This window comes from Sceloporus occidentalis, unplaced genomic scaffold (genome assembly GCF_023333645.1).
Source record: "Sceloporus occidentalis isolate IW3139 unplaced genomic scaffold, rSceOcc1.0.p SCAF_18, whole genome shotgun sequence".
In the NCBI taxonomy this organism is placed as follows: domain Eukaryota; kingdom Metazoa; phylum Chordata; class Lepidosauria; order Squamata; family Phrynosomatidae; genus Sceloporus; species Sceloporus occidentalis.
This window is the reverse complement of record NW_028316998.1, coordinates 7,080,928-7,094,687: the sequence shown is the minus strand read 5'-3', so window position 1 is coordinate 7,094,687 and position 13,760 is coordinate 7,080,928. Positions and strand designations below refer to the sequence as shown.

The window sequence follows — 13,760 nt, the reverse complement described above, 5'->3', positions numbered from 1 at the left end:
TATTCTTCAAGTTGTACCAGCGCTTAATGTTAGGTCTTATTTACTGTCAGTAAGCATCACTATATTATTATATATTGAAATAAATGGTGAATCTAAAATGTATCAGATACCTGCAAAGATTACACATAATCTGTGTGGTTTTAACAAAGCTAAATGAGTAAATCCCCAGGACATGCCAGGAGCTCCAAAGATAACAAAGCTAAAGGGCTAGGGGCAAAGAAAATACATTATTTAAATATGCACTCCCCCCCGCCCCCAAATAATCTTACCTGTGTTTATGCTTTAACAGCACTCCGTAGAGAGATGCATTCAATTCTGATTTTACACGTTACAAGGAAAGAGCTAGCATTTCTTTCACCTAAACACAGTAGGGTTGCTGAGATGTCTAGGTCTCCCCCATTCTCCTCCTCCGGCACTCAGATTTGGACAGAGAACAACAGGGACACTGACCTTTACCAGTTAGATGAAGAGAGTGGCGGATAATGAAGAGCAGTCCCATGCTTTAAAAGGTGCTCGGTCACCATAGAAACCCTTCCCATTCTCAGGAAGGGCATTGCATTCATATGATGCTTTTGTAGGGCCTCTCCAACCTTCAGAAATGAGCCGACTAAAGCTAACAGCCATTCCGAATCGCTCCAAAAGGAGAAGAGGGAAGTGCTTTTAACTGTTTTCCTGCCGGAAGGCTAAGCCGTGCATAGAAGGAGCAATTAAGTGGTTAAAATCTAAGCTGTAAGTATATTTTTAATACACAATTAACAGAGGCTGGTGTGCGTACATAATATCAGTATGTTAATGTACCTACACAATTACTTTTCATTCATCAAAGCAAAAGAGTTATTAACCCCAAAACAGATAGATTCGGTTCTCTTCTATCTGATTGTGAATTTATATGGTCAGTTATTTGAGCTCTACGAAGCAAGTCCAGTCCCCACAGATGTGGTATTCCAACGGGGGAGGATAAAGTCATGTGAAATTCTATTAACTCTTGGAACAGTTGTGTTTTTTGGGCCAGGTCGACTAAACCTAGAGTGGCAACCCCTCTGCCCAGAGGCAGATCACCCTACTGAGCAATCAAGCTCCCTGGGGAGGCATTGTCCCAGGGGAGGTGGTTTGGGAGATCAGAGATCTGGCGCTCATGTACACTAAAGAGCATCTGTATCAAGCCGGCACAGCCTTCATCGTGAACAGGGAAACCAAGATCTATGTCAAAAGTTGGCAAACAAATGAAGTTATATCTCTTTTTGTCATTGCACCCTTACAAAGACTGCCTGAACCAATTAACAATCAGCAGCATAATGAGGAAGAATAATCTTAACGGGGAGGAATAATCATCAGTAGACCCCAAGAACAATTCAGATGCCTTATCTCATGGTAAACACATAAGGTATACACCATGGGTTTGTCTACAAAATTGTAAAATTTGAAGAAAAACAATACAGATATTCTTTACTGCACAGTATTAAATATTAGATATATATTAGAAGCTTTTGCAACAGAACATAAGGAAAGTGCCTCTATTCTGTGCACACAACTCATGAAACAAGGGTCCAACTTCACTTATCAAGGTTAAATAACACGTAACACTGAGTAAACCAATTATCCAAGTTGATATTAGCAGCGGAAATTTGAAAAATCTAAAACCATAAACAGCAATTTACATCTGACAAATCCAAGACCTCATCAAAGCACACACATCTCATGTAAAGGAACAATCTACAATACTGTTTATTTTGTAATTAAAATATCAGCCTTTCTACAGCAAATCACAGTATATTTCAAGGAGATACGCTATGCCTTTGCTGCCCTAGCTCGTCTAGTTACTGAACCAAGTAGCAAAGGGAGATTGCATTGTGCGGCCATAAGTACCTACCTGATGTCAAGAGCCAGTTGCCAGTTCAGACAACAGTCCATCTTTGGGATCCAAAACCATTTTTCCTTCTCTTTAGTCCTGATGCCCCTTCCCTTTTTTTAATAAGAGTTCAGGATGCTTGGGAGGTATGAGTGTATCAAAGGGATAGACAGCAATAAATCTAACAATATTGTGTGTATAAATAGCTAACAATTGGTTATGAAGTCAAATAAAAAGCTTAGTAAAGCCACACCCAGAATAAACTATCAAACATATATAAATATATTTCCCTTCCACCGTTAAAGACTTCTCTCCTTCCTGCAAAGCTGTGCTAAGTCAGGCATTTGGCTTGAGCCCACGGTGACTTGCCAACCCTTAGTAGGAAACGACAGACTATCCCCCGGATTACTCCAGAGGAAGAACAACTACCAGTGGTACCCCCATCATTTGGGGGTTCATATAACAGCTACAGCATAGTTTTAGCTTTATACACAGTATTCAATGTCGGTTTCAGTAGCGTTACAAGCATCATAAGCTATATAAAACGAGCTGTGTTACGGGAATGAATTGGAGGAGCACATCATTCTTCTTTGTCTGGTGTTCTCCCGGCTGCCTAACAATGTTAACTGGGTTCACCAAAGGTTTTGTGCACATAAATCATGCCCTTTCATGTATAATAATAGCCATGGTTTTGTACTTATTGAAAAATGATGTTATCTAGTGGGGTGTGTCTTGTTTGCAAACTATTAACATCTTAATCAATTGCAGCTATATCGCCATTTTTACATTATAGATACACCACTCCCCTGTTCACCTTAAAAGACGTAGAAGTTATTTTCTGCACAGAACAAAACAGATACGCCAGCTACTGGGTATGTATGTTACAAAGACTGCTTAATAGACTGTGTTTTTAGAGTTCTTCTGTATAAGCCAAATCAATTCACTTTTTAATTAAACAACGTATCCCTTTATGAGATGTACAATATATAAGAACCATTTGGCAATGTATCTCCAACGACTCATAAAGGGTTAATGTTTTCAGTTTCAGATTAATGAGTTGTTTTCCACTTTGCCAACACATTCATGGTTTAATTGAGACAGCCATGAGGCGCCAACCTTGGCACCGAGACTACTCTCTCCAAAAGCATAGAAGAATATATTCTCGACTCAAACCACCTAACTGTGTAATTGCATTACACTGAAAACATATTGCTGTCTGACATCCTTCCCCAAAAAAGCAGAGTAAACATTGGGATACTAACTATAATTCAGGGTTCTGTATGTGTATACGTAAGCCCTTTTTATAGAACCCCAAGGATCATTAAACTTTTAACCCAGAGAGCCTTTTTTTAAAGTAACAAATAAACTGTATTTACTATTGTTTAAGTTACATAGTGCTTCATCTTAATCAGTCACTAAAGCGAGAATTTGCAGGATGGTTTAAGTTTAAACTCATCACAATGGGTTATGAGCTTTTGCTACAGGAAAAGCTTTGTTTTGCCCTATATTATGCATAGTTTATATGGGGAGATTTCTTGAAAGTTAACCTATATGCACTACTATGCACAGCTAGACCAGTTCCTAAACCAGAAGAATCTTGCCAGAGATGGCCGTTCATAATGTATAAATGTGTCGAAACCACAACTGTCCCTAAACCACAAACTAATCTTCTACCTCAAGTTTTACTGAATGAACCTCAAGATAACATAATATGAGTTATGTATAGATATAGGGGGAAATTGCTCAAAATAGTGATAGTTTGTTTTGAAGCTTTTTTCTCCATAAGCCTACTGTCCAAAATGTAGACAAGGAAACAAGAAAGCTCACAATTTCACCATAACATGTAGGACATCCTATACAAATTCTTGTTGCACCAAAATAAACCAGCAAAACTAACAAGCACCAATTTAGGGATTGTGCATATAATGCATATATATATATATATATATATATATATATATATATAAAAAGTCTAAATGTCTCTCTAATTAGTAGGAAAGACATGTCACTTGTTATCATGCATTATGCATACATATGCAGTGGATTTTTCCACTGGATGCTCTGAGGCCAATAGCACTACAAATATGGATGCATGATATAAACAGTATACTTAGCTGTATTCAATAAACAAAATGTATTTAGGTTCATGTTAAGAAGATGGAAAGGCTAAATGTACAATAAACCTTTTGGTCCTCCAAACTTGAACCTTCTAAGACTCCACATCAATTCTATCTATCCTTAATGTGTTAATGATATGGACTAATGTCAAGCTCATTCCATGCTCTTGAAGATAAATCTCCACACTGTAGTGATGATCTATCATCCCTCTGCTGCCATTGTCAGTGATCATCTTCATCCTTTCCCCAAAAAATCAATCAAAGCCGTGGATGGAGGATAGATTAACATGATAAACAGGCCATTGGAAACCCATTACGTGACATCTGCTCTTCCACGAGTCTATCCCAGCACAAAAGGCAAAGCAGGAAATGTATTACCCAGAAATTAACTGGGAGATGCATTCACTAAACCAACAGACGCACAAAATGTAATACTTGCTGGTTGGAAATCCTTATGCGAAGTCTGGGGTTTACAATAGATATATATATATCTAAGTAAAAAGAATAACTTCCAGTCTTACTCCTATCACATCTGCAACGTATTCTGTACATGAGACGTGGGATTGATTCCTAGCTAGGAAACACAGATTTGGTAGAGTTCTTACAACTGTTATTGCGAGCCTGTTTGTTTAGCATTGAAAGGAAAAACATGGGCCATAGACCAAACATGATACGTGAAAAAGGGGAATGCAATAAAACACCACTGTGGACACCACCAGCGTCAAGTTGCTACGCTACCATGGGTCTTGCAGGATACTGTCACCACTCAGCAAACAGCTTAAGAGCCTGAGAAAGCTTTGTTTGCTCCTTTTTACAAAAGTAAACAGGGGCATCATTTGCATATTTCAATCTATCTGTATTTACAAATAATAATAATTATATATTATGCAATTTCAAGGAGAATTAAAGCTAGTTTCCCATGTTATAGCGTTCAGAAAAATCTTCTAGCTATGATAATCGTGTTATGTAATTGCTTCTTCTAGGTCTATGTTCAGAATGCTGGAACATGATGTCATACCTGTGCACAGTTTACAGAAACCATGAGGGACCATATGCAATGGTGTCTGGTCCCAAAATAGGCATTGACCTCTTTCTCTCTCATACAATAATCTCTGGCAGCTCTCTCCCAGGGGATGCTTAAATACATGGGCCACTGGCCCCTCATACAAGTCACTCTACTGTTGAGGGACTGGTTTCTTCTCAGGGTACTGCACCTCCTGCACCTCCCTGGGAATGGCACTAGTGTGAAGAAGGGAAGCCAATGCTTTAAGGATGCTAGGGAGATCAAAGCTTGTTCGGAATATTATATTTGAATATTCCTATAGGTAACTATACAGATATGTTTTAGTTATCAATTGGCCTGTCCCAGCTACTTAGAACAATTGAGACCTCAAGGGTCTGGTTGGGTTTATAGTCCATTGTTGGTGCTTGCTTGCACCAAAGTACTATAATATTCACTTAAACAATGTAAAGTACCACAGAACAAACACCTGAATTAGAACATTTTGCTCTGGTATCATGTGTGTATGTTTCATGTTGTACGATTATCCAGCGTTTTAGGTAACACACTCTATTGATGGTCTGATGAACACCTTGGAAAACCAGCACCGATGCAGGCTAGGCTGCTGGTACACACAAAAGGGAGATGGCATAGACACAAAATATAGTAAATCTCACTCGGACACTTTCTTGAGAAGGGGACATCTGTTTCTGTCACAGCTTTTAGCATAAATAAATCCTTTTGTTGAAACTACCTATAGCTTAGCAATCAGTGTAATTGTGACAGAGGCAGCATTACCTAATCAGTTTCTCCCTCTCCTCAACAAACCTTTACAAACGTAGGATTTGAGGGAAAATTACAAATCTGATTTAATAAAATATAAAACTACACATTTTTGGAAATATTCACATTATATAGAAGTCTCGTTACCGAGTGGGTGCAACATTTTCTGCAGTGGCACCAACAGGTTAAAAAGAAGCTGTCACTATATAACATACATTTTTTTTCAGCGAGAATGCTGCCTGTGTAAAGATTTTTTGAAGTCGCTTTTGTCAAGGCGTGGAAAAGAAAAACAGTCACAAAATGTACTCATTAATCACATTTTACCTTTGGAGTGATCAGCAAACGTTTACAGGTATATACCAGCTGTGGAAAAACTCAGAACACCTTGCAAATATTGCATGGTGCAAGTCTAACACCTGCCTTTAGCCTAAACAAACATTGTAGGGAATACTTACGGTTACGTGGAAAAAGCAATATTTTGATGTAAGCTAAACCACATAGAAAAGATAGATTTTTTAAATAAATAAATTAAACATTAGCAGACAGGACGCTCTTAGAAGTACTAGAAACATCACTGGTCTCATGTGTTCTAAATATCATCTACAGTATTATGCAGGGGACAATGGTATCTTAAAAGCCACGAGAGTGTCTGCCTACCACCTGTAAAGTGGACCCTCGTGCTAGAATGACAGAGTACTTTTGGCCCCCCAGTAGCTGTGGCTGACACTACCAAAGATCCCCAGCAAGCCTAATGGCTGAACATTATAGATGTTAAAGTCCACAAATGGTGGATTGGCAGAGGTTGGCTGCTCTTGGCTTCTTGTAACATATGTGTGCCACAGAATGGGTTAAGATGGTCATTTCTCCAATGTCTCAAGCCTCGCAGGCACATAACTGAATGTACCTGACTTTAAAAACCCAGCCATTGTTGTCTGATTGAACGCATGTTTTCAGCTCCATAAGGGACATTCAATGCCTGGTGTGATGAAGTGCATTCAAAGCATTCAAAAAGGTACCTCGTTTCGGACAAATCTGGAGCAACCATTCAAGGCAGCAACACAGATATCAGAAATCCAATCACTTGTATCTAGGTCAAGCACAATAAAGATAAAAATGTGTCTATATTAGACTTCAAACTGTTTTTCTTTTGTAACGGTGCTTTCTGTTGAGCATAAATGTAACTGTCCATGTGTCATTTCTTTTTGTCATACTGATATTTTTTTAATTTGATTATTGAAAGTGTATTACCAAGGTTTCCGTTTCATCTCATTAAGCATGTTATACATGTTATTCACTGAATGACTTAATATATTGTTTTAAAATTTGACTATCCTCTGTATTCACCAGACCTCTTCCGGGTTTGGTTCATTCACAAAAGCCAAGCCCACCATTTTTATATCTTATCACAGTTGGGTCTGTGTGAACGTCGAGAGGTGAGTTTGCAGGATCAAACCTACCCAAGTTGGACTAAAAGTGTAAAATATAAAGCGTAAAGTATAATAAAATGTACATGTTTCATCAATTGCTGCAAATGAAGAAAACGTCATCTATTTGAAGTCTGCAAAGCTGTGACGCAAGATTTTACTCTATGAACATTGGTCCACCAGAGGTATCAGGCCCAGACTGGCCATCTGGTAAAACAAGTAAATGCCTGGTGGGCCGCTGGCCAACATTGATCTGCTAACCCGGCCGCACAACAAGTGAGCTGGCTGCACTTACATCATTGGATGGTCGGCGGGCTAAAAATGCCAAGGATTCCTCCACATCCCCCAGTCCGGCCATGGCTATCATAGACTTCTATAACCTACTATGTTTGTGACCTGTGTTTCTTTTTTTGTGTTATTCAATAATCAAATTTAAATACAAAAAGAAACAAAATTGTAGAATGCATATATTATAGCATATATAGGGACGTGGAACAAGGGACATGTATAAACATATAAAGTGAGAGCAATCAGAAATAGTACTAATAATAGTGATATTGGTCGCACTTGGCACCAGATGTGCTTTTAAAAACACATCTGTTGGTGTTAACTGAATTTGATCTGGAGTAAAAAAAAAATCAGAACTACGTGTAAGACTCACAAACAAACAGTCCTATTCAGAAATGGTATTAATGCACAAATAACAACGTGTCCTTATCCTTCCCTTTTATTCTGTTTTTGCATCAAAACATTGGTGTAAAAGGACTGAAGTGTACATGTACACGCACTTGGAATATTAAAAAAGGCCCAAATAATAAACGATGCCCCGTGAATTATAAAGGTTAGCTTCACCGAGGATCCCATTAATCACGTTAAAATGTGCTATGTGATAAAATTGTTTGATGTATGGGTCCTGAGAAACCCCTATGTCACATAGGAGGCTGGTTTGATGAAATGTACATTTTAATCAGGCAATTTCTAACACCGTTATATCAAAATAGCCTCTATGTGTAGATATACCCCGTCTGCAGGTTTGAAAATAGCAGTTCAACATTTCAAAGAGAGAAACTCCTTGTAAAGAAGAGCTGACGATCTAACAATGATATCTGAAAATGTGTAGGGTGATCCTGAAACTATGCATATAGTGGCAACAATGAATGTATACCCCGTGAAGCGGTTTCATCTTTCCCAGTCCTCAACTGTTTGCAAATTGCTGAAATCTCTGTTTAATCACAAACGGAATTCTTAGCAAGTAATTAGTATTTATCAAGCCTCTTTTTTAACCAAGAAGGCACTTTTTATTTTTAGTTAATATGACACCAATAGGCATTAGGAAGTAAAATACATTGTGTTTGCTTGTTAATGCATTTCAGTATATTCTTGGTCTGGTACTGCTCTTTGTGTTATATTTAAAGTGTAGTTACCGCAGGTTGGATTACTCCTGCCACACAATGGTCTGTTACAGAAAGGTATAATAAAGTCAGCCCACCTACCTCTACTTAATTCAACGTTCCTCGCCTAGTGGGCTGCCTCTTACATGGTCTGCATGCTAGTGGCAATCACAGCTCGGAGATGTACACAGCCTCAGTGCACGTCCCGAGCATACAACAAGGCTTTTCTTCTGCATGCTGGTATTTCAAGTCTTGCATGTGATATCCTTGGCTGGGTTTGTTTAATTCATTCCTTCTTAGACTTGAAGGACAGCCTTGCAAGTTGGCGTTATCAACACATACAAAAACTGCAATAGCTACCGAGTAACACTTGAGAACTCAAATACTTTGGCTGGCTAGGAGAGTCCTTGAGCACAGAAACCAATAACAATCTTGGGAGAGTCGATTCTGAGAAGAAAATCCAACCTGATGCAGGTCTAGCCTACTGGGGTGGACAAACCACTGCAGCCTTCACTATGCTCTGTTCCAGACCCTCACGAGGGTAAACAAAGCATCTGGACACTTACTTTACTGGGAAAAGAAAAAATGTCGGTGCGCTAAGCTAGTCTCAGGCTCAAATAATACAAATGTATAATATGAGGCCTACCAAACAGTGTGAGCATGCTCACACTGTTTGGTAGGCCTCATATTATACATTTGTATTATTTGAGCCTGAGACTAGCTTAGCGCACCGACATTTTTTCTTTTCCCTGTTTGCACATATTTGAGGTTGTTGGCTCCTCATTAGTCTGGTTGCAGCTTGCTGTCCAGGGGTTAAATGGGAGGAGGTTTAATTGCACCTCCCCCAACACATTAATTTGGTTTTGGTAGCAGTATAAACTGCTTTGTGTGCCCACTATGTAGGAGGTGAGAGTAGGTTCTCACCCTATTGAGAGTGTGCCTTGACGTGGCGGGTGAGCTTAATTATGCTTTGGCCAATTCATATAACCAAAACCTCTCATTTATATTATGTTTATATATTTGTTGCCAACTTTATTAGGGTGAGAAGCGCAGACAGTATTTTGTTTCACTTACTTTACTGACTGGCTTTCTTTTTGAAGGTGGACGGGATATACATTGCCAAGGGCTCCAGTGTAAACACAATAGGAGCCCTAAAAGCAATACTATTTACCGGTATGTATTTTGCCAGAAGCTTCGTGCAAGGAATAAACTCATTCGTGCCAGGAACTTCGTACCATAAGGCCAGTCTGGCCAGTGTCTCTTTTTTGTTATGTATCTGTTTTTGATTATCTATTGACTACAATGAATGTATGGTTTTCTTTCTATGTTAAATATTTGCTGCATTTAAAAAGAAGCACTTTCATGAATCAGTCTCTCATGAATCTACAGGTACCAAAGGTTGGCTATCTGGGCTTCATCTAATGATCTGTCTAAACCTTAATATTCTGTTAAAAGTTCTTAAAAACGTACCAAACTCCAAAAAGAGATCATGGATTCTAGAAGACAACCACTAAAAAGAAAGTCATGTGACAGAATATGACCTCATATACCAGCGCCCTCCAATAGCAGGGAATGCACCCTCTACTGGACTATGGCAGCTGCTCAGGGGGCCCAGGATACAGCTGTTATGGGCCCTAAGTGAAGTCTGGGCTTGAGGCAGCTGTCCTTTTTGCCCCTTGCCATAGAAAGCTGAAACCAACCCCCTGTGCATGCACAGAGAGGCAACTAACAGAGTATACCAGACAATTTAACCCTTTATTGCCAACATGCGACCTGTAGCAATTAAAAACCTACTGCACGAATCCTAGGCTTAAGTATATGAATTAGGAGCCATACAGGCCTATTTATTATCATGCCTCATTCACAGTCACTTCCAGAAGGATGGCTTTGTATTCAATATATGATGTTTATCAAAACAAACATCGGCAAACATTAACATACATACTAACGGTCTACCACAGGGCTTCTGCTGTGGTACTGAAGCACTCTGATGTCAATTAGACGTTTTCCTTTGGACGAATTCAACTTACAGTTGTTAGAGGTAGAAAAAGTGCATACTGGGCTGTGATTACATCTCCTAAATATGTACAATTCAGCCCAAATTACTTGGATTTGCACTTTAGGTCACTAAATTGAGGTCATTCAATGTAAGATGCAAGAGTTACAGCTCTTTAACAAATGAGGAGGGTATTGTACCGCCTAGATCCGGAAAAAAATTATAATAGCTGCAATATTGTGGATAGTACTTATCGGCTTGTTCTTTTGTTTCATAAAACTATATATAAATCCCACTGGGACAGTATTGATCTCTAGCATCAGAGATAATCCTACTGACAGAACACAGACATATTTAACTGTAGGGCTTTCAATGTAGGCTACTGTGTCCTATCTGTACATCTATACTGTGCACAGAAAGTATTAATGTAGTGTGCCGTGGGTGAACCTTTAGGGTAACTAAAGTTAGAATTGATTCCAACTAATGGAACTTACATTGACTCAAAAATTGATTTAATAGTGCATTGTTAATGCATCAAAACAGATTATTTCTGTGCATGCCTTTGTATCCCGACTTTATTTTTCTAAGCAGAGGAGGAATGCTCAATGCAAACAGGAGAAAACATTCCTTGGTGTCAAGTCCGGTGAGTGTTGCTGATCCGTGACTTTATATCTAGTTGAAAACATATCCCACATGTGGCCTTGACACAGCTTTATCTCGACTGTAGCACAAATGTGACTTTTGTTTTAAATAATGTGAACATTATATTGAGTTGAATATTAAACAGGGTTATGAGATTAGAAACAAAAGTAACACAAAACACTGTCAGCAGAATTTGCGTTTCTGTCAATACGAGCATGTCTAAAAAGAAACCTGTTCTGAATCCAAAACATATGTCCCATCAAACGTTTAAGAATCCTATGAGGAGGCATGCAAATAAGGACACAAGGTGTTTTACTTTTTGATTCCTTATTTTCTGTTACTTTATATGTTGCTTTGCCTACATACAAAACAGATCTAACAATAAGTGGAAGCACAAGATCGTATGACAGATGGCGATGGGTAAAAAGTAAGTCTTGGTTATCACATATACTCACCATCATACACAAATCCAACATTTAAAAAAGGACCATCCCTTCCATCTTTTTTGGAATACTAGGTGTAATATTCTGACATTAGATAAGTACTGCCACCAGGACATCATCAGGGTTTCCCTTTAGTTATAAGAGAGATCCCCAAGATCTACATAGCCATGTGATGTCATTGCAGGGCTGAGCGAATCCCAGTGGGCAGGTAGCTATGGCTTCTAAAATATTATGCATTGCCTATATTTTTGGGATATTATCTTATCATTATTATTTATATAGCACAGATCATTTACTTCTTTGCAATACATATACTCAAGGAGTATAACAAAACTCAAGGAGGACAACAAAACTAGAATTGATAGGCTAAGAAGTCAGAGCCATGCTTGCAAGCTTACATTATGGATTTGTCCCTTTCTTGCTTCTAATTTTTCTGGTATATAATTCCTACATATGTAATTCCTACTATGAGTAGGTCTGCAACACAAAGCCAGGCCATTGTATAGCCTTATTCTAATGATTCTAATGATCTAATATATTATGACAGCATATTACACGTCTGTAGTCTAAGGGATAGATCAGGTAGAGGTAAGGGCTAGAACCCAGACAGAATGATACACATACCAATAATTGTATCATGAGTCATGTATTAGACAGTTACGAGACAAAGATGGAAGGATATGTCTTTAATAGCAAAGAGACAGTACAAAAAGTACACAAAAACGCAAACATCACAATAAAGATATGTGAGGAATGTCTTTTTCAAAGATTTGTTTTTGAACGGGTGCTGTTCAGCTTTTGAGATTAAGAGTCAAGACACAGGGAGTGGAAAGAGACAGGAATGTTAAGAGAGGGCAGGTTATCAGAGGATAAAAAGCAGATTGATTTGGTAATTTAGCTACACAGGAAACATGCAGTATATGAAAAGCAACAAAAAAATAATATTACACTGATGTAATTAAATAGTTTCAAACTTACAGAGAGAGGGAGATGGCAGAGAGATAGAGAGGGGGATGCTAAAATATACATACTGATATAGATACTGAACAGAATAGGCACATATATAAACTATTGAGGGAATGGTACCTCTGAATGGTACCCTAAAGGGTAGCCTCATCCCACTCTTCTAGACGGCGACTTCTACAACTAAGAGAGTGGACACTTATCTGTGGCACCAATACAATGATCTTGTATTCATTTGGACCTCTTATACGACTGTTACAGAGGTGCACCAAAAGCTGCATTATTTATCAGCAAAAACAATTAAAGCAATAGCACCGAGACGTGCAAAAACAATGATATTTTGAACCTTTAAGTTGAATTTTTATACTAGAATCAGAAAAAAATGGATATCACGGAGATAGCGATTCCATTTTATTTTGAGGGTGGTTCACTTTAAGAATGCGTTGCTTGTTCCGTTGCAGAGAAGTACATTTTACATTAAATTTACAGAGAAAGGTGTGTAGTGCAAGTGGGGACAGTGAGAAATAACATGTGGCACACCATAAGCCAGGACAAAAATTGTAAGAGATACCAGAGATAAGGAAGCGGAACTCCGGCTTACCTTGTGTATATTTGGCTTTATGCAGCGAACAAAGAATGGATTTGATGTACTCAAAGTTGCCATTAAGGAATGTAGCGATTCCTATGATAAAGAACAATACATGCATATCTCAAAAACAGTCTAGCACAAAACATGAATCTCAGGTCAATATGTACTGCAATATACAATACCACCCCCTGCTGGTCACATATAGTATTACTTACTTTATATTATTTGTACAATGTTCAATGTACAAGTGATTTTTCCAAATAAAAGAAAAAGCATCTGACATGTCAACATTTACAAATTTCAAAGCTTACCAAATATACATTTTAAATTAAACATTTATCCTAGATGGACCAGTAAGGGAATGTTAGGTCCCACAATCTGTACTAACCTTAAATTGTAGGCTGACAGTGGGTTTCCTATGCTTGCCAGATTTCAGTGTATCTTGGTTATTCCGACTTGAAACATGCTCAAACAAGTCATATATGAAATCAAGCCTGTATGGTGAGAAATATGGGCAAATACACCAAAATGGTATAAATATAAATATTTTTGCTCTCCAATAT

General features: G+C 38.3%; 1 protein-coding gene across 1 annotated transcript in view; it reads right to left on the bottom strand.

The window, feature by feature from the left end:
- Positions 1–13,760, bottom strand: part of LOC149302560 (unconventional myosin-X-like) — a 68,700-nt gene that overhangs the window by 31,094 nt on the left and 23,846 nt on the right. Inside the window, exons 16-17 of the mRNA XM_089482207.1 lie at positions 13,586–13,691; positions 13,210–13,290 (exon numbers count right to left, since the gene is read on the bottom strand). Of these exons, the coding sequence (XP_089338333.1) occupies positions 13,210–13,290; positions 13,586–13,691 (187 nt within the window). The remainder of the gene's footprint in view (positions 1–13,209; positions 13,291–13,585; positions 13,692–13,760) is intronic.